General features: G+C 44.8%; 1 protein-coding gene across 1 annotated transcript; it reads left to right on the forward strand.

The window, feature by feature from the left end:
* Nucleotides 1–1,370: 1,370 nt before the first annotated feature.
* On the forward strand, nt 1,371–21,981 carry sulf1 (sulfatase 1; the record flags this gene model as incomplete). Its single annotated transcript, XM_079234539.1, has 18 exons — nt 1,371–1,545; nt 2,042–2,281; nt 2,921–3,072; nt 5,701–5,870; nt 8,625–8,775; nt 8,862–9,037; nt 9,231–9,359; nt 9,926–9,982; nt 12,211–12,337; nt 14,317–14,521; nt 14,900–15,146; nt 15,255–15,351; nt 15,536–15,630; nt 15,780–15,851; nt 16,653–16,825; nt 16,941–17,083; nt 17,300–17,423; nt 21,041–21,981. The coding sequence occupies 18 exons, from the start codon at nt 1,371–1,373 to the stop codon at nt 21,979–21,981; spliced, it is 3,474 nt and encodes a 1,157-aa protein (XP_079090665.1).
* Nucleotides 21,982–22,243: the final 262 nt, after the last annotated feature.

The following is a 22,243-nucleotide window of genomic DNA, read 5'->3' on the forward strand; positions in this document are numbered from 1 at the left end:
AGGCCATTAACTCAGGGAAGCGAGCAGTATGGTGCCACTAAGTGGGATTGCTGTCCATAAGGCACATTTTCACGGTTCATCCCACGTTCTCACAAGCCAATCTTTCACATACATTATTGTTACTGAAAATCCCCTGTTCATTTAAATCATAGTTGCAGTCACCTGTGCAGTCAATCTCATAATGATACATTGGATTTATTGATCAACGTTTGAAATTGATTTAAATAAGTGTCTCTTTTAGTGACGACATAATATCGACCTGCTTCTGATGTTGGGGAGCGCTCGGGCTTGGCGCTAGTATACGTTTTACGCTGGTCCGTGGCATTTAAGAAAAGGACATGTAGACTTTTTATGACCAACCATGCCATTTGTAAGTGAGTAAGAGGCTGCAAAGTGCTATGATGACTTTGTGGTAATCTGTGATTGGCGACAGTGGCATTGGGGTTAATGTAGCGTAACCCTCTCTCCGCCTCCCGTGCCCCCTAACCCCCTCCCCCCTAGTGTGGTCCCATCCTCCCCATCGGCCCTCTGTCACGCTTGACTCCCCAGGGGGTGACTTTTGAGTGACGGGTGGAAGGTGGGCCGTGATTGGCCGACGCAGGAGAGTGGCTGTGGGTGTTTGAGTGCAGGCAGCCAATGGCGCGGTCTCAGCACAGTTGGCTGAACAACAGCCCTCCAGAAGAGATAGAGAGTTTCCGTGTGTGAGTGTGTGTGTTATCTGACACAGAAGGAAAGAGTGAAAAAAACACGAGAAAAAGTACTTGGATAAAATGAGAAGAGGCCAATCACAATGAGACTTATGGGATTCTCTGAGGTGAGATCTTTGTTTCTAGAGCTTCGCTTGCGATTTCTGTGATCACGTTTTTTCTTCTTCTTCAGTTAAGGTCAGTAGAGTTGATGTTGGGGGACTTTGTTTACAGGGGAGAGTATTGATGGGGTTTCAGTCAGCACGCAACCTTTGTTGGAACAGTTGGGTAAGTTTTCCTTGGTGGACCATCAAGGGCTTAAGCACGGAAGAATCGTTTTTTGGCTTCTCTGTGTTTGGATTAACTGTTGCGTTTCAGTATGATTTGTATGGAGATGCACACAATGTCTCAGAAGTAAATATGATTAAATTACCCTAGAATGATTCTAGGCTTTTCACTGACTGTCTCTCTTAGAATATAATGCTGTTTGCTATTCCGCCCACTTTATTTCTATGTGTTCCTTGTTGTAATGTCTCCATGTGTTTTTCTCCTTCTCTCTCTTCATAGTTGACCACGGCTGCGAGAGCTGCACGGGTGTAAGTGAGTGGCCTGGCTGGACCTCTTCTCCCTGCCTTCATTAATCCTCAGCCTCTACCCACCCTGTCTCTTGTTGTTTCGGGAACCATGCTGATGCAGTGGCTGGCTTGGTTGGCCCTGCTGTCTCTGGACTGGGCTCCAGGCAGCTGGGCCTTCACCACCACCAGGGCTCAGGGCCTGAGGGGTCGCATCCAGAGAGACCGCAGAAACATCCGGCCCAACATTATCCTCATCATTACTGATGACCAGGATGTTGAGTTAGGTAAGGTTGGCACACTTTCTGGTCTTCCTGGAATTCTATGTGCCCAATTAACTTTTCAATGATTTTGGCCCTATTATTATCCTACTTTTAAAAGAAAGAACTTTTTTGTTTCTATGATTTTTCCTGTTGTTGTTCCTGTCGCTACGCTGCCTTAATCAATTTCTTTGTCTTTTTGGGCATTTGTATGAGGACGTATGTGGTCTTTCTTCACACATTAAATATTAAATAGAGGCCATACGCCAGAGCACAATGGCCATCTGGCCTATTAACAGCTGAATAATAATGATTTGCCTCACAGAGAATTCAGTTTGAAAAGATCAAGTATCTAAATGGACTGACCTTTGTTATATACAAAAGTAATTGTCATTTTACAAAAATAATAACATTTGCCATTGTGTGTATTGTCACAAGCTGTTTTTCTCTTAGTATTAACAATGCATGGAACACAATTAAGACTTCGGTAAATCAGCACTGACCTCTACACTCTGTCCTCCAGGTTCTCTCCAGGTAATGAATAAAACCCGTAAGCTCATGGAAGATGGAGGCACAGCTTTCACCAATGCCTTTGTCTCCACACCCATGTGCTGCCCGTCACGGTCCTCCATGTTGACGGGCAAGTACGTCCACAACCACAACACTTACACCAACAATGAGAACTGCTCCTCCCCTTCCTGGCAAGCTCAGCACGAGCCACGCTCATTCGCCGTCTACCTCAACAACACCGGCTACAGGACAGGTTGGTGAATCAGGACATGCACTTGCACATATTGACACCTACCTGTATACAATAATCGGCATTTGGGGCCTTTGTGATGTTTTCCCATTTCTCAGATTCTGATTTGGAACCATGACCATTTAACTTTTTGTCAACACACTGTCAATCACCACCAGCTCACATGTCCTATTAGGCCCTCTTTATTCAACGTGTTAGTCAATGGACATATTTATAGTAAGCTAGACTCCACTGCTCTGCCTGGCGGTTTGCTCTGCAAACAAGGTGAGTGCGCCAGGTCGCTGTCATCTCTCATCGGACAGTGTCTGTGTGACTGATGGGCAGGCGTTGGACTGGGCAGCTCAGTGGGGTCCTGTGGGCTGCAGCACGGCTTGCGGTTTTAGAGCTGATGCGTTAGTCTGCAATTAGTCTTCTCTAGGACAGGCTGGCTCCCTGCCCAGCCTATCCGAGAAGGCTGTTCAGTGAAGCCAGGAAAAAGGAGACAAGCGAAAAAGTTATGCGTCACATACACACACAGATAAAGTCAGACAAAGACATGACATTTTCACAGGTACAGGCATAAGCGAACAATGAAAACCTTATATATGGCCTAAGACTTGGTGTTAAAAGCAACCTTCCTTTAACTCTCCTTCTATTCTGCAGGCTTCTTCGGCAAATACCTCAATGAGTACAATGGCACCTACATCCCACCTGGGTGGCGCGAATGGGTTGGATTGATCAAAAATTCCCGCTTCTATAATTACACTGTCTGTCGGAATGGTTACAAGGAGAAACATGGTGCCGAATATGCCAAGGTATGTGTTCCTGTAATTTCTAAAAAAGGGACCGTTAACTCAATCACTCATTTATTTTCCCTTTATGGCCTGATGTAAAGACTTCGCCTGACAAATTGCAGGTTCCACTCCACTTATAAATACAGACAGTGAAGTACTTCACTTATCACGATGTTGTGATCTAGGCTGGCAGGAATTTTCATTCAAGAATTAAAGGGAATGACTTGAGCTGGAATCTTCTTTTTCTGCAGCATCCCTTTATTATAACGCACCTTACCTCAACATTTAGACAGCACATTTATTGGAAGCCTGTAATAAATGCCACCCTGCATTTGTTTTTGTCTCACTTTCCGTCTGTCTTTTCCTCTTACTTTGTCTCACTGTGAAGTTTTACAGAATTATTTTGTGCTGTAATGCCACAATGAAAGAAGAGGGGAAACTTAATTTTACAACTGCCAGACTCTGGAAATGAACATTGTGGTTACAATGTCTTTTTGTAGCTCTGGATGGCATCCGCCATCAATCATCCCCAAATGTTTTTGTAAGAGCTGTCAGTTTGTTTTCGCAGCTGCATGCCAGTATCTTCCCGGGTAGGGTAGCCCTGGGTACATGAAGAATCCATGAGGAGGGTTTACAGTTTGGACATATGTCAATTTTCAAGATTGCCTTCCCAAAAGATGGGCAAACAAATGTTTGGACTGCTATTCCTCTGCCAACTTGGACTGAGGTGTAAAGTTACCCACAAGCTGAGGCCAAGGTGTTTACATGACATCGGCTTGGTCAGCAGTTAGTGGTTGCAAACCAAATGGACACACTGTTTGCTATTTACTGTCAAAAACCATGAACCTGCTACTACTGGGACAACCACAGCTCCTGGTTTTAGATTCACACAGGGTCAGTAGGCTGTGGTATTCCACACATAGTGCAGCTGGCACACCAAGTCATTGTGATTAGATGAGGCACTTGCCCAGTGGTTTCATTCAATGAGGTTCCATTTGATTTTCCATCTGTAGGAGGATGTGTCCATTAGACCTTTGTCAAAGACCTGCCTGAGATTTAGTTGAATTATATGATCCATACAATTTTTTTCTCCAAATTGCATAACAGATAACAGTCCTAAAGACACAAAGCAATGCAGTTTCATTGATATATTGGTGTCAGCAATGCTTGAAAGCTTGTAAAGGATAACTCCTCATGAACAATTCTCATTGATTCAAAGCCTCAACTCCCTGCTGCATTGACGGTCACGCTATGTAGGTTGTTATACAACCTAAAATGTCAGTGTATCAATTTTAACCGGTGAATGTCATTGAGAAAATCAAACCATGTGTGAATGGGTTTGTATTATGTGACACTTAGTACTGATCATCTACAAAAGGTTATGGGAAAAGTGATACTCTTCACCTCCCTGACCATTTTAGAGTTGTTAGCCAGTCATTCCCATGACACTTTTGCTTCCTTCTGACCTGCCAGAGTCTTTAGCTGCAGTGGCTCAGATTATGGGGAGCTGGCAACACATAGAAAACAAGTATGGCAATGCTTCGTCATATGCACGCAATCACCAGCGTCTATGGGCATGTGCAGCCGCCAGGCCATTAAAGCTGGCTCGGCTATAAAGCCTATTAATAGAGACAGGATGAATTGGCCAAACCCACTTCTGAAATTTTTGGAAAATCACCCTTTACCCTTTCATTCTGAACCTGGCACTCCCTTCCCGGTGTGGTATGCCAGACAACAACTGTGGCAAGCCAAAACGGCAGGTAGAATGGTTAATCTGTCGGAAACTTGGCAAGTGATAATGTGATTTTAGTTCAGGGTGTGACCTACTGTTCATTTGAGAAGACAGACTCCAGGGCCTTTTATTCAGCCTGGAATAAAGGTTTCAACATTTGATGTGACAATATCACAAGTCTATGCTCTTCATAGTAAGCTACAGTTTCATTCACTCAGTTGTCCTCTCTGCCCATGCCACTAGATCTGAAAAACAGAGCATTCAGGGACTTTGTGTCTTTCCCATCTCCTGTATACAAGTCAACCTCAGTTTGAGGCTTATAACTGTTGAAGGTATTGTGTCTTAGTTGTGTGTTCCGTTATCTCCCAGATTGAATCCGTGACAAGAAGCAAGAAAACGCATGTTTAGTAAAAGGGAGTAAAATTAAGCTTAACAGGAGGGGAGGAAGCTAAAGGAGAACGGGAACGAATTGCCCAGAGAGGATTAGAGGATGGGAGCTGTCATAACAACATACCATTTCAGAGCGCCACACTCCTCTCACCATCAAGTGGTGTCACATTCAATAGTGCAGAGATTCACTGATGAGGCAACAGCCCATATACTGTATACACATGCAGACTCAAGCACACACTTGCATTTACACGCACACAGGCAAGCTGCCAGCTGTTGACTAGACACATTGGTAGTGTAGTCAATGGCCCCAGTTCATATCCCCACTGGCCCTTGTCCATTTATTTCAAAATGACTGGATGAGGGAAAGCAACATGTCGTGGTGATTGGACGGCGAACGAGTTTTATCAAAGCTCATGTTGTTTTGCATTTTTCTCCCTCTTCCACCTTCTCTTTTAGCCTTCTTCTCGAGATGGGATTGTAGCCGTGCAGCACCTAATGAATCCTATGTATTCACTCTTTTCCAGGACTATTTCACTGATCTGATCACCAACGACAGCACTAACTTTTTCCGCACGTCTAAGCGCATGTACCCTCACCGCCCTGTGATGATGGTCATCAGTCACGCTGCTCCTCATGGCCCAGAAGACTCGGCTCCACAGTATGCTGAGCACTTCCCGAATGCTTCGCAGCACATGTAAGTTGCATTCAGACTCCCTTTATCACACATGCACTCATCATGGTTCCTACATGCACATACTGCTTTATGAGTTTTTTTCTCGGTAACCTCCAATTAGAATTTTCATAATTTGGTCGATATAACGTTTCAGTATTCATGCGCCTCAATCCCCAGTGATGACAGGTTTCATAGAAGCTGCTAGGAACGCCGACTTGGCAAGCATGAAATCAAAATGATTTATCATCCGAGAATAGCTGGGATACATACCATGAAGAAGATCACGAATGTTTTTTTTCATGGAGCACAGCACGCATGCCAAGCCCACATTGGCCTTCAACAACTCTCATTACTGAGTTGAGGCAGCGTTGCAATATTGTGGGTCTTTCCATGGCAACATGCTCTGTCATCTCTTGGTGGGCCCTCCAAAAGGCTCCCAGGATGTACTACTCCACTGGGTGGGGGGAGGTTGTCGTTGTACAGAAGTAGATCTAAGTTTCAAAACTTAAATTTCTGCTCAATTTTCCTTTTCTTTCTGTTCACCAGCGCTTTCAGTGTTTCCCCACTTCCTCCCTCTCAGTTTCAAACCCACTTAACATTCTTCTCTGTCCGTTTGCTCTTCCTCTCAGTCGCTCTATCTGTTATATCTCTGTGTCGGTCTGTCTGTCTTTCCTTCTGTCTTCTCTCGTTTTCTCATCCCTTGCCGCTCTCCCTACCCCTCCCTCCCCTCCTGTGAAATTCGCAAAGCACTTCCTGATCCTGTCCATATCAATCAGTAGTTTCTCCCTGCGGCTCTTGGGATGAGAGGAATGCATTGTGTGCTTTGGAACACCCTTTGTGACATTATTAATTTATTTTTAGCTCAAGCCTCTGGGTGAAAGGGGTGGAACTGGGGCCCGGGGGTGACTAAAGGGGTTGCCCCAGTGATTGTGTGCGGAATATGTGGTGAGGTTACTGTGGCAGCACACAGTCGGCATGGGTGGGTGTTCGTTTTGATGTTTGTTGACTACATACTTACATAATAGATATGGAAAGTCTTTTTACTGGCGGATGTTGGGGATCAAATTCCTTTTATACATATGATTTTGTTTTGAACCTGTTCCAGTTTGAGTTTGAATTGGTTCAATGAGCTTTGGTAATTCTCTACAAAAGCCATTAAGTCCCTGGTAAGGTCAACCGCTAATGGAAAGATGTGACTTTTGTGAAATTTGTCTGGTCTGCCACTTTCCATCTTTTCCGCAGATGCGATGTCATATACCTCTAAACCGCAACGCATAGAGCTGTGAAGAGACTGCGTGGCAGTAAAGGAGGAGCTGCCTCATAAATCAAATGAGCGTCTGTACTTTTGACAGCAACAATAGCAGGGGGGGGGGTTGATGTTAATGTCATTAACATTCCTCACTGAAGGTGTTTTTACCCCGTCTCTTAGATGTGAGTCAAGCTCTTGACTTATTTTAAACACTATAGATGTAATGCGGTCTCTCAATGGCATGTCTCTTTATAGCGGTGAGTGTATCAAAGTTATTCTGGTTGTTGCGAGTTGTTTTGGGGGAATGGCACTAATCCTCATGCAGGATGCGTCTATGTTAAGTTCTGTAAGGTCAGGAGGCATTCTGGGGTGAACAGCAGGCCTTGGGCTGCTGTAATCCATGGCTAATACAACAAAACACCGACCTACGTATATGTGACAGGTGGCAGGTGTGACCTCCCCTATGGACTGGCTTCGTTCCACTGACCTCTGCATTCCTGGTTCCCTTGTGCCCAGGGCCCCATACCTTGGTGGCCCATTGCCCAGAGACAGGTCCCTTTGTGGGGCTTATTAGACCGCCTGGCTAGGTGGGTGAAGAGTTCACCCTTCCTACAAAGCAGGCCTGAGGAGACGAGGGCAGAAGGCAGCTCACTCAATCAGAGCAAAGCAGCTCCCAGCAGGTCTTCATTAAGTAGCTAAGTCTTGATACTTTGTCCAGCTGCTGATTCAGCAGTAGAACCTGTTCGTTTTTGTAGTGAATTTCTACGGTAGAGGGGAAATTATTTGTTATTGTCACATTATAAGCCAACACTACAGATTAGTATATTGTTCATATCCTATTTCGCTTTAAACTGCAGAAACCTTGTAGACAGAAAGTTAACTTCATACATTAGTCTACCACATATCTCTCTCATTTACTTTACAGCTAGTACTGCAGACAGGTGAACAGCTTCTCTCACTTATAACTCTCCACAAACAAGACTGCCTCACCCTCCCTCTTGCTCTTTATCAACTCGTGTTATTCCCCATTTCAAATGACCATGACTTATTAAGTTTTTGGTCTAGAGGTTGTTGCAAACTTGACTTTGGGGCCTATTATTTTCTCAAGCAAGTGCCAACCCTCAAATGACTTGTCTGTGCCAAGAGCGCAGTGGAGCCGGGAGACTCTCGTCTCTGTGTGAGGGGAGAGATGGTCGGAGAGAGGTGTGGAAAAACAGCTAAGGTGCTGGCTGCTGAGTATTTAGACATTTCCTTCAACAAACAGAGGAGCTATTGATGCGTGCCAAACACAGTGGACAATTGCGGCACCTGTTACTGAGCAGTAGTTTGTGAAATGTACCAGACAGGTGTTTTTTGGCATCTTAAATGGGGTCTTCATAGATTTTACGTGCTCTGATAACTCACCATGATTATTTTCTTACTTGCATGAGACTTCATCAGGTCCACAGTATACATGCATGTTCTCAATCCTAAATATTTTGTCAAATGCCTGTCTCATGTCTCCCTCCTTTGTGTCCTCCTACTAGCACCCCCAGCTACAACTACGCCCCAAATATGGACAAACACTGGATCATGCAGTACACAGGCCCCATGAGACCCATCCACATGGAATTCACCAACTTCCTTCATCGAAAAAGGCTGCAGACACTCATGTCTGTCGATGACTCAGTGCAGAAAGTAAGTGTCATTACTGATGGACTTTTTTTGGGGATTTTCAGGTCTGTGTATTCTATCTTATAATCATCACTCATTTGATCTCTTAGGTGTTTGACATGCTAGAGGAAACTGGAGAGCTGGACAACACTTACATCATCTATACAGCAGACCATGGCTACCACATTGGTCAGTTTGGATTAATCAAGGGCAAGTCAATGCCTTATGACTTTGACATCCGTGTGCCGTTCTTTCTGAGAGGACCCAACATCGAGTCAGGAGCAGTGTAAGTCCAAGTAACCACTGAAATTATCAAAGTTTCTTAGCTTGCAAATTACATTGTCTCTACATTGTTAAGGTCAAGAATGACCTGTTCTTGATCTATCTTTTTATCAGTGTGTCAAGTTGTATCTGTTTTTTTGTATCATTGTATGTATTTCAGAAGATTAACTAAATGTTATGTGCATGTATTTCTCCAGAAACCCTCATATGGTGCTGAACATTGACCTAGCTCCCACAATTCTCCACATTGCTGGGCTGGACACCCCTCCAGACATGGATGGAAAGTCCATCCTTAAACTGTTGGAACAGGAAAAGACTGGCAATAGGTCTGTATGGATCATCATGCCATGCTGTAATATATATTATGTACAGTAATTGCACGGTGTGCATGACATGTGCAACAGTTGTATTAATTTGCCATTATTGAGAAAAGGCAAATTTCCATAGCCAAAATAATTGCTTTTGTTCCAACTGAACACAAAGTGGGTTCGGGGAAATTTGGTGGATTTTCCTTGGCTGCAGGACTTTGGCTCGGATTTGCTGGGGTTTTTCTTCTGAAGTAGAATTTGTTTGCAAAGAAGTTGAATCATTTGTTTCCCCAGTAAACACAATGCACAAACTACTTTACTCAGCATTAAAAAAAAGCACAAACATCTATTGTTAATCCATCTGCACTATTAAAGAAAACAAGTCCCATAAACAAACCACAAAGAACAGGGATAATCAATGTAATGCTCAAATAGCATTTACACTATTCCCTCAAACCCACAAGGTCTTGAGCTCGCTATGATCAACCATAATATTGGCGAACTGCAAGCCTGACATCCTGTAACTGATGGTGAGTGCATAGGCCATATGAAATTTATAAACGTTGTGCGTTTTGTTTTCCCAGATTCAAACCCAACCGGAAACCCAAAGTCTGGAGGGACACATTCCTGGTGGAGCGAGGGTAAACTGGGGTTCTTTATTCCCTTTCCACACCACAGGCACATCCATGTCATTGCAGAGCACTGCGTGTCACACAAAACCTGACAAAACATTTAAATGAACCCGAAATGTGCAAGGCTCAACGACGTCCCCTATTCCAGCAACACATCCATTTTTCCCAGATACTTGTCATCTGACAGATATTTCCTGACCACAGTTGGCTAGGAAGGCAGTGGTGGTGGATGAGGTTGAAATATTCAAAGTTGTTCGGTAAAGCTTTAAGCAGCTGGCAAATTATGACAGTTCACGCAAGAGGCGCTGACACATGTTCAACCAGGTCATTTGACCGTTTACCCCCCAAAAAAATCCATCTTTTAAAGGGGCCTTGCATGTTTTAAGCACATGATCGGGGGCCCAAATCTGACTTAGCCTGCTGTTTGTGCACTGGCAGAGAGCGACGGAAGATAGCGAGACAAACGCAAAATAAACAAAGACTCGCCAGGCTCAGGATGATGTTACCTGAGGAATGGCTGGAAGGCTCACACTCAATCCACTCACAGGACATGTCACCAGCTCCCCCAGTGAGGAATGCAGCAGCCACGCTACAGCCAGCTCTCCACTGTTTCCCCAAGACTGTTTTCTTTGTAGTGTACACAATCGCATACAGCACATGCTCTCTCTCAAACCCTGTCAGTTCTTTATTTAACCTCTACTCTGCTGCTTGATATATGTTGCAGAAAATTATAGCTCAAAACTGACAGCCCACTTTTGTTCACTTAACATGTTAAGCTGTGGTAATGCCATGGGTTCACTGATAGACACCTGAGAGAGTCCCATCAAGACTTTTCTTCAAGTCTTTGCATGATACAGGTGCCCAAGAAAAAAAAGGTTCAAATTAAAAAGATAATAGAGAGGGGAAAGACATAGCAGCATTGGTAGGAAAACAAGGGAGAGAACTGTAACACTGGTTGAGGCCAGATTTTTACTGGCAGCATGTGTAATGATACTGTATATCACGGCATGTCACGTTCTCCCATACAGCTGCTGTTTTTCCCCACTATCATCTCCTCACAATCGCTTTTTCCCCCAAATCGCTGGCTTGGCCCTGTCATCTCCTTTCCCCTAATTTGCTCATTTGCCAACATCTGCAGACACGCATCCAAGAGTACAAAAGAAGCACTCGTTAGCCGTGCTGCTGTGCATACAGATCAGCCTCCTGCTGGTGCATGTTTTTGTGACAGGAGAACTAGTTGGTCTATGGACTGCTGTGCACGAAATGAAAAGAGTGTAACCTTTGACATGTAGGGGCTTTAGCTCTTTTAATCCATTCGTCCATTAATCCACACTGTTTATAAAGGCTGCCAGCTTGTGCGCCTGTCTCTAAATACTGAGATTAGCCTCTACGGACCTTTCGCTCTGTTACTCAAGCACTGATGTAGCAGCACACATACAGAGGAGCTAATGGTTCTTGTACAATTCTCCACTGCTCATGTGATATACTCTGATTCAATCCTCACATGGCTTTATAGTGCCCTTATTCCGAACATGTGAAATGCTGACAGACAGCTGGGGCTGACTTTGTTGTTTGAGAATCGAATAATCTGCATAATGCAGCCATCAGGGAGTGACATTGACAACAACTGTTAGCTCTTTAATCACCCTTGGCTAAAGTGCAGAGACTACAGCCAAGCCAATGTGTGAACATTGGCCATTTTCCCCTGGAACACAGCGCTAGACAGGATGGCACAAGACAACGGCCCTAGTTTTGCAGGGCACAGGTTGTTCTGTGCGTCGAAGTCGCCGTCATTCTGTCTGTCTGTGGGTCACGGGCAGCCAGGCCATGTTGGCAGATAGTTGGGCATAGGAGGGAGGTTGGCATGATCTTAGCAGAGACTCAGCCAGGCCTTGTAGTAGTAGCAGAGGAGAAAGGGGCAGTGCAGTTGAACGTGATGCCAAGCCAAGGTCACACAGCTTGGCCTGGAGCTGAGCACTGGTGTGACTGGCTGCTCTACATGCCCAGACCCGCTGGCACACAGAGATGCTTCATAACCTATCCATTCACTGGACATGACCATGAGAGGCACACAGAACTGACAGTGACAGAATATAAAAAAAACAGGAAACCGTGATTTAAACTTTCAGCTCAGTTCAGTAATACTTTAATATTCGAAAAGTATATTGACTCCCTGAATAAGTCTGTTTGTTGATGCTGATTTCCTCTTAATTGTGTTTACTTGTTGTGTTGCGCAGAAAGATCCTGAGGAAGAAGGAAGACTCAGTGAACACTCAGCACACCAACAGCCTTCCCAAGTACAAGAAGGTCAAAGAGACTTGCCAGCAGGCCGAATTCCAGACACCCTGCGAACAGCCTGGACAGGTAAAACAAACACACCCATGTGCAAATGAAACGAGCCCCTGATATCCACTGAGGAAAGTTTCTTCAGTTCTTTTCTAACTGTAATGAGTACCACTCCTGAAGTGGCCTCCATGTAGCCTGTTGAGCTATTCCACAGAGCCAAACGTGAAATAGCCATTTAAAGTGCATCAGTTGATTCATAATTGGATCCTTTTGCACTGTTTAGTTAATTTGTTGGTACTTCCCTTTCATCTGTGCCCATTAATTTTCTGGCAGCAACAGCCAAGTGGTACAGTATGTGGCCTTTTGAAGCACACAGACCAGAACAATACAAATTGTTACAAGTTTAAGGTAGCGTGAAATGACAGGCAGGGTTTCTGAGGGGCTGACTAATGCAGTCCAGATCCAGTTTATGGTCACATAAATGTGTGTATGAAACAATCAGTTATTAAAGACAGCGAATGAGCAGTTCTATTGGAGCTCAGCGGTGTGTTGTGTGACCATGTGACCATGGCATGTGAGGCTGTGAATACAGTACATGTATGTATGTGTGTGCACCTGTGACATTTGTCTTCTTGCATCTGTAACCATTTACAGTGGACATCATAATATGTTGCTGCATAGCATGCAGGATAAGGTTTGGACATAAATGGCCCGTCTGGCATGATTTAACATGACCTCCCAGTGAGCAGCCTGAAAGCCTGCGGTGTTTGTCTTACAAAATTACAGGGGAGATGGTACTTACGAACAGCAGGCAAGGGCTTTTTCGCTCATCTTCATTCTGTTCTTATCTCTCTTTTTTCCACCTCGTCAGTTTTTTACAGTTGTTTTACAGTTTGTGGTTTGGCTCTAAATGACAACTCATCTAAAAAATGTTTTGCTCAAACTGAGACATCGGGGTCTTTAACAAGGACATTAAACTTCAGTCTTGAACCCCATTTCGACTCGCATGGGAGAGGTTTTGTTTTTGAAAAAGCCACAAAGTCACTGCCTCTTGAAGACGACCACATGAACTCGGTTCAGAGAAACCAGATTTTTCAAAGAGCAAAGTTGTTGTGTTTTTGTCGCCAAGCGTATGCGGCTCTTTAGAATCGATCGAGTGATAACGGCATGGGTTTGTTACGGTACACCAGCTTCACTCACGAGGAACAGAGAGAAATCTCTGTAACTGTATAGTTTTGGGGGTACATAGTTTGGGTCTTCCACCCTCTGCTCATGTTTCTGCTTGCCTGGTCATCCTTGTCTGCTGACCACTCCTTGTCCTCCTCCTCAGTTTGAGGGAGTGAGAGAGAAGGATAAAGAATTACAGAGATTATTTTCATCCCTGAGTGACAATACATCGCTCTCTCTCTCACACGTCTTGTCTAATGCTGATATAACAGCTTTGTTTAGCCCGCGAGCTCTTCGTCACTATATGAGCCTTCCAGAAGAAACCTGAGCTGCTTCATGGCCCTTTGTTTGGACTTTTGTTCCCACACTCACCACTGATCATAAGCACTGCGCTCTACAGATGTGTCTCATCCATTTATACAAAACCTAACCAGCGACACTATACTCACAGCAATTAGTTCAGCTTTCTTTTTTTCCGAGTGGGAATAAATGTTGAGAAAGACACTTGGCGCAGACATACCCCGTGTGAGAGTGATAGGGGTTTCCTATTTATTTTCGAGACACCAGTCAGGCTCAATTCATCTCATGTGGTCGTTTTGGTTTATCTTTCCTGCTGCTTTTGGATGCCATTCTTTCCCACAGGCTGTGATTTGCCTGATCTTTCAGAAGTATGTGTTTCTCAAAGAGTTTCTAAAATTGAAACCGAGGCTTTTGTCTGAGATTAAGTTTTTCACTTTTTATTAATGTTGCGTGACAATCTGTTCATTGTTAAAGTAACATGGATATGTCCTAAAGGGATACAGCTCAAGGACACTTGATCGCTGAAATGAAGTTAGCAGAGAGACTATTGTTTCCCCCTGTTTATTTCTGCTGTGGTTGTCGTTGTGCAGAAATGGCATTGTGTGGAGGAGATCACAGGGAAATGGAGGATACAGAAGTGCAAAGGTGGTTCGAAAGAAGGCTCCAGGAAGAGGGCCCGAAGCCTGAAGCCCCGCAGCAGTTATGACCACAGAGAACGGGGCTGTGACTGTAGTGACAAACTCCTCAACCCCTCCAGATCGGACCGCCGTTCCCACCGCCAGTCATCGGGCCATCGTGAGTATACATGCATCTTTTCTTTTTGTACTTACAACATTGAATGATGTCTGTCTATCAAAACAATTTGGAGAAAAATAAATCTGCAAAGGCTCAAGCCTTGACTTCCTGCTACTGATTATTTATGCTCTTAAGGGGAGACATATACAAACATCCTGCAACAAGTCCTGCAATTGTTCTGTGGACGTTGCCTTGAGTGCCTTGTGTGTGCGCTGTTGGGATTGTGGTTTTGAATGGTGTGTTGCCCTCTAGCGTTGCTTAGGAAAGGTGCAACTGAACACACTATAGAAAGGGCCCAACAGCTGAATTAAGTATAATAAATTAGTAAAATTGGTACATAAAAGCCTTGCTTGACAATTTGTTTTTGTCATTTCATAGGTTATCGTCCACGTTTTGTCCACACCCGGCAGACCAGGTCCCTGTCTGTGGAGTTTGAAGGTCAGATATATGACATTGACCTCCAAGCAGATGATCAGTCTGCCGTCCGCCGCCGTGTCATCTCAAAGCGTCACTACAACCCGGAAGACCCCGAGTTTCATTTGGGGTCAGATGACGGTTCAGAGGAGATGCTGGCGGATGACACCAATGCTGTGGGTTACCCAAACTCTGTGAAAGTTACCCACAAGTAAGAAGGCAGCCTCCCTTAAGAATCTCAGGAATGACTTCACATTCAGATGTACTGTGTATCTGTCAAAAGAGCAAAGTATGACAGGTTTCTCTGCATCTGTTCCAGGTGTTATATCTTGATGAATGACAGTGTTCATTGTGAAAGAGAAATCTACCAGTCCTCAAGAGCCTGGAAAGATCACAAGAGCTATGTGGACCAGGAGGTGAGCGTACGAAGCTCAGAATTACAGACCATAGGTCTGACACACACACACACACACACACACACACACACACACACACACACACACACACGTACTTTCTCCAGGTTACTCATTTGTCAGTGGTCAAGGATTTGTCTTAATAGTTCAAAATAATTGATAGTATTTGTTGCATATTTAATTCCAGATTGAAGCACTTCAAGACAAAATCAAAAACCTCCGGGAAGTGAGAGGCCACCTCAAGAGGACACGACCAGATGAGTGCGACTGTGGAAAGAAGAGGTTGGTCATTTCAAGTCTCACCTCAAAAATACATTTCTCTCTTTTATGTTTTTTCCACACAGAATGCAAGTTATCAATAACTTGTTTGAGGCCTGATGCAAAACCCTATTGGAGTCCTTAGTCTCTTTTTCTGTTCATAAAAAAAACAGCTATTTTAGCAAAGGAGACAGAAACAAGGCAGAGAGGTTGAAGAGCAGGAATGATCAACTCCATCCATTTAAGTGAGTTTCTCTTCCCCTCTAATGGGTTTGCTGCATTTAGTCTCACCCCTTTCCTTGTTAATTCATACTGACCATCATTTGCAACCGATGACGTGTGAAAAGATTCTATCTTATGATGCTGTTTGTGCATTTTTTGCTGAATATCTTGCATGGTCACTGCATGTCAGTTTAAACATGAAGCTCACATTCATTTAGATGACTTTGTAGATCCCAGATGAGCAGCCCAGCATGTGTGTGTTTTAGATGTGTACTGTGATGTGTAGATAATGTTTGTCTATAAATGTTCATTTAGTGTTTGCTTCTTGAATTGAATTTAAATGACAATGCATATGCATGGCCACGTGTGCGTGTGTGTGTGTGTGTGTGTGTGTGTGTGTGTGTGTGTGTGTGTGTGTGTGTGTCTGAAAGTGATTGAGTGTATGGAAAGACAGAATGACTCAAAGTGACTCAACAGAGGGGAAATCAGTTGATCCCTCAAACACAGTGATCAGCTTGCACTACAAAACATTGGAAACAGATTTTGTCGATACAAAGCAGCTGCATTTTTTTGCCTTGCCTGTTCTGTGTTCAGGCCGGGAGGAAAAGGGGACAGTGGCTAGAATGTCATCCCAGAGAAAATTGGACCTAGTAAGAGCTTAAACATGAAAGTAAACAGGCTGTCATATTCTGGCATCGGCAAAGCCTTCTGGAAGTCCCCTCCGGATCCTCCACCACTGTGGTTGCTGGCATTGGAGAGAGCAGGGGCTGATGTCATCTTTGCATCAACGCTGTTTTGTAATTCTCTCACGTTTCTCCCCACAGGGAGCCAGCGCACGAATTAGATGGGAAGGACCAGTTGTACAACGAGATCCGAAGAAGAAAGAAGGAACGGAAGGAAAAGAAACGTCAGAGGAAGGGAGACGACTGCAGCCTGCCCGGCCTCACCTGCTTCACACATAACAATGACCACTGGCAGACCGCTCCTTTCTGGACATGTATGTGGAATGACTTCCAGCTTCAAGTTAATTTAAAAATGAATTATTTGTCAGGTCTGTTAAGATAGTTGTTAGTAGTTGACTACAATTATAATGAATCTTGATTGCTGTCTAGTGGGCGGATTCTGCGCATGCACCAGCTCCAACAACAACACCTACTGGTGCTTGAGAACCATCAACGAGACCCACAACACGCTGTTCTGCGAGTTCTCCACCGGCTTCCTGGAGTACTTTGACCTCAACAGTGACCCCTACCAGGTGGGTGAACAGCTGCTTACGTTCTGTCTTCTTTTACTCTCTTTCTCGATGCCTTTTCAGGGCCACTTAAATTTAAAAACGGTGTTTCTTGTTGTGGGAGAAGTAACATGCTGTCTTTCGTTGGAGATGGCTAAACATGCAAATTTAGCACTGTGACACTAAAGCAACATTATTTTGTGTGATTGTTAAATTTCTGTGTGTGTTGTACCCGTGCAGCTGACCAACGCGGTGTACACAGTGGATCGGGATGTACTGAACTCTCTCCATGCCCAGCTGATGGAGATGAGGAGTTGTCAAGGTTACAAGCAGTGTAACCCTCGCCCAAAAGGCCTGGACACAGGTAAAGACTCTCACTTCCTGCCCGTTTATTAGCTGTCCAAAAATTGTCGGGCATGTGGACTGTTACTCTGGGTTTAGTGGTAGTTGTTATGCCAACAACGACTGAAGCAGATTTCACACACGGAATAATTGGACCAGTTAATGCGTTGAGCAGATTATTAAATTCAAATGAGTGAAATGAACACTTAATGCTGAATTAGTAAACGAGTGACTGTATGGAAATAGTGACGTGTGTTCGAGTCTCGTCCTCTGCCGTGTTTCCAGTCTGTTTCAGTCTCAGTGGTGTGTATTGGCACATATCTGCATGCAGCATGTGTTTGGAGATGACCCAATGTTATGTATGCTTTAGGTGGAGGTCAAGGAACCTTCACAGTCTTGTGTATCTTTTGTGTTGAATGTGAAAGGACACACACATGCACACACACACACACACACACCCTAAGACCGCTCTTTCTCAGCCCAGGAACTTCCACTCTGTTGAAAGAGTTTCCCCACTTACACACATACAGAGTTTTGAATGAGAGTATTTTTCAATAAAATGGGGCCATTTTTGGGTCACAGTTGAACGTCCTGGCCATCATCCCTGTTGTGACTCACCGGGTGTTAAAGTTATTATTTAGAGGGTGCTGTCATCAAGGCAGTTGAGGCTGTCAATTTGGGCCCGTCATGCATCACTGCCATAATCAGCCACAATGTATTTGTTTTTTTTGCTACCACCACATGATCCAAGCATCCTTTACTGAGCAAACATCCCAGCAACGGAGGTGATTAATAAGTAATGCAGCGATGACCGACGCCTGTATGGCAGAGCTGTAGTGTTCGTGTGTGGCATGAACTGGCTGCGTTGTTTATGTCCTGAGGATAAAAAGTTAATGTCTGTAATTACCAGCTGGAGAGTGGAGCTCTGGAGCAGCCAAGCTGCTCTGAGAAAACTGATTGTGTTTCAGTGCTGGCACGGTGGACTTGTCAAAACCATGCCAACACATGTCACACAGCAGCCTAAAATCTCTTACTTGTACTGGCTGTACTGGCTGTCCCTTGCTCAGCTGTGATGCCAGCTCCTTGAACCAATGCAAATTGCTGTTGTGGTTACACCAAGTGATGTTTTTGTTGGAGGAATATATTAATAAAGTATAACTATCTGGTGAAATGGACCTAACATTTACTTGTATCTATTTGCGGAGTGTGACTTAAGCGCCACAATCACCTGATTGGATAACCTTGTGTGTTTTTCTTTGAAAGGGAAACCCCTGTTGAACTCTACACCTCACAAAACACTCAGTTCTGATCAATCATCATCTCCATCCAGCCCAATCGTATGACCTTTCAAACTTTTCCTCCCAGTTTTCCTCCATTCAAATCCAAATCTCTTTACTCCTCGTTTCTCCCTCCTCATTCTGATCATTGGATAATTGCATTTCTCCATAGGGAGTCGCAGGCTGTGCATGAAGAAATCTTCAGTGTGAATGATCTATTTATTTCCCTCTCGTATCTCCCTGATTCAGAGCATTAACAATCGATTGCTTTTATTTTTCCGATCAGGAGGTAAAGATGGAGGAAGCTATGAGCCACACAGGTATCCACCAATTTTTGTTTCTCTTCAGTGGCTTATTCTTTAACACCTGCATGGGCCGAATTGCCTCATTCCCACTAATCCATCCATCCATGGAGTTGCTGGCGTTTAATCTGTGGCTGCATGCTGGAGACACGCTAACAAATCATAACAAGAGGATTTTTTTCCTTCTCAGTAAAGCACATTCATTTGTTCTCACCTCTGTGCAAACAATCAGTCGAACACAGGACAGATATTCTCTGCTGCATATTTTCACAGCTTTGCTTGAGAGTGCAACATTTAAAGCAGTTAGACCCCCCCAAAGAAAACATAGACCCAAAATGAAGCCTCTTTAGCTCCTCTTACAATAGCATGGCCAAATAAAAACTGAGAGGTCACATAGTGAGGTGCTGAAAATGTGCTTCTACTGGAGACCCGAGCATCAAGTGCACGTTAATGACAATGCATGGTACTGTATCATCCCACCTCATCACATACATGAACGATTAAAGGAGTAGTTGGACTTTTTGGCCAATCATATCTGTACGCTAAATATGAAGCTTTAGTCCACTGCTGGTTAGCTTAGCCTTAGCAGAATCTCAAAAGCTAATTCATAATATAATTAACATAATATTACAAAAAACTATATCATTTGCAGTTTTGCAGGAGAGTTGGCTAGCTATGTCCCGCTGCTTCTAGTATATATGCTAAGCTAAGCTGACTGTCTTATGGCTGTAGCGTATACATGTCTCAACAAGATGGGCAATAAATGAGATCAGTATCAATCTTCTCATCTGAGGCGGCTCAGGAGGTAGACCGGGCTGTCCACTAATTGTAAGATCGGCTGTCCGATCCCTGGGTCTTTCAGTCCACATGTCGAAATGCCCTTGGGCAAATTGCTCCCGAAGTTGTGCCATCAGTGTTTGAGTGTCCGTGAATGAGCACTAGATTAAATCCGGATGAGCAGTTTGGCACGTTGTTGTGCGGCCTCTGCCATCCGTTCTATGAGTGTGTGCGTGGACGGGGTAAAAGTTGGCATATAGGGTACATCGCTTTAAGTGGTCAAAAGACTAAAAAGGTGTTTAAATCTTGAGGGGGCAAAAACATGTTGGACTATTCCTTTAATATCACCCTCCATGTCATTTCAGCCATATCCACAAATAAACCGTCATCATATTAGTGTTCAGGCGTAGCATGACATTCAGCTGCCTCTCATATTCACTCATGGCCGATTAGCTAGTGGTAGAGTGGACACTTGAGTTGCTGCGACCTCTCCGTCCTCCCACTGACCTCTGTTTCTGACACCTGCTTACCAGGCAACAGCAGCATCGAAAGTGGTCAAAGAGGAGACCAAGCCTCTCCTTCCTGTGAGTCCCACTGTCGAACCATCTCCATTCTCTAGCTGCAGTAGCTCCAATGAAGCTGACCTCGCAAGGGAAGCCAACCTAAAGTGGCACTGATGCTTCTTTTCTTCAGCTTTTACTTGCAATTTCCTGCAATTTTCTTGCATTTCTAATATTTTTTTTGAATTTCTTTATGATTTTGTTTGGGCATATACCATTCAGCAGCAAGCTCATTGTCTTGTTTTTTTCCCTGAGCATCTTCTTTTGTTGATCACCTTTTTGTGTCCTCTGCTGTTTATTTCTTTTATTCCAGGTTGCCTGACTTTGCATTTGCAGTGCAGACCTATCATTAACTATGCCATTCCATATATTTTTGTATGCTCAGTATGTTAGTCTATTATGATGGATCATTTAATATTTTTCCTTTCAGTCTGTCTCTTTAATGTGAACTTCTAAGGCCGCATGTGTTTGCACTACTCATGGCTTGAGCTCATTGTGGAAGCTGTGTTTGTCTAATGCTGCTTTGCTGTGTGTGTGTGTGTGTGTGTGTGTGTGCGTGTGCGTGTGCGTGTGTGTGCGTGCGTGTGTGTGTGTGCGTGTGTGTGTTTGCTTGGGGCCTCGACCCCTATGGAACTGGCTGCTTTAGCCGGAGGCTGGGCATTACTGCATGTAAACTTGAAAAGAGCTCCTTCTCACAGTCTTCTGTTTCTCTCTGTTCGGCAGCACACAGCCAATATGGGACGGACGACAGGGTTAAGCTTCCCAACTTGACAGACGAGGAGGTGAACTGGCAGGGCCTGGAGGATCTGTATAGCATAAACGAAAGCCTTTATGAACGTAGGCCTGACAACAGCCCCAACCCAGACAACTGGGTCAACTTCCAGAAGGATATAGATAATATGTTTGCACTGCGACACGTTTTTAACAAATTCAACCGAACCCATGACGACTCCACCCTGCCAGAGCTGGGCTCCGGGGCCGGGGGTGGCGGCTTTGAAGAGGGCAGCGGGGAAGACTTGGCCTCGGCCAGCGGCATCTGGCCGGGCCCGGCTGCAGAGGCTCGCCACACCACCCCCGTCCCCAGTGAAACGCCGTCAGCACCGCCCACACCCAGGCCCACACCCAGGCCCACACCCAGGCCCACACCGGAACGGAAACTGGAATCTGTTGTCAACGACCTTCCCGAGAGACTTTTAAACAGAACCGAGGTGTCTGTGATGTCAGAATCCCCTGAGATGTTACCATCAGGTCCAATAAGAGACAGGGTTATCTTCCAGAGAGACATGTGGCCGCAGCAGCTGGAGGAGCTAGAAGGAGAGATGTTCAGCGGGAATGGAATGACCGAGCTGGAGACTCGACCCGACTACCTGCTGGGTATTCACAACAGCCTGCAGGCCCAGCTGGAGCCCGGCCTGGCCCGCGGTGAGGCCAACAGCCCTCAGGGTCTCGGCCTGGACCTCGAAGAAGAGGAGGACATTTTCCAGGCCCAAGGCTACCTCCCTTTCTCCCCACAGACGTTGAGGCCCCAGGTGGCGGCCAGCCCCGCCCCCACACAGACTAGTGTCGGGCTGGCAGTGCAGGTGCTGCCTCGGTCAACGCTGCCCCTCAGCTTGGACTACGAGGGCAGCGGCTCTCTGCCTCCGCCCTCCGATCAGACCCTCTGAGGCCGACGCATGCGCTGGCCGAGCCCGCCAGAGAGCCGCTGGTCGCCATAGAGACAGTTATTGGGAGATGAGCTCGCCAAGAGCAATGGCAAGTGACGCCACCTCAGTCGGTCAGAGTTGTATAATGAGTATTAAAGTTATTGTTTATTTTTTTACAGGCGCCTACAGTTATTAGTAAACAGTGTTATGTTTTTTTTTTCAAATATATATTTCGAAAAAAAAAAAGCCTTAATGCAGCTAAATTTAAGTGTTGGGATTAAAG

This window comes from Taurulus bubalis, assembly GCF_910589615.1.
Source record: "Taurulus bubalis genome assembly, chromosome: 18".
Taxonomy (NCBI): domain Eukaryota; kingdom Metazoa; phylum Chordata; class Actinopteri; order Perciformes; family Cottidae; genus Taurulus; species Taurulus bubalis.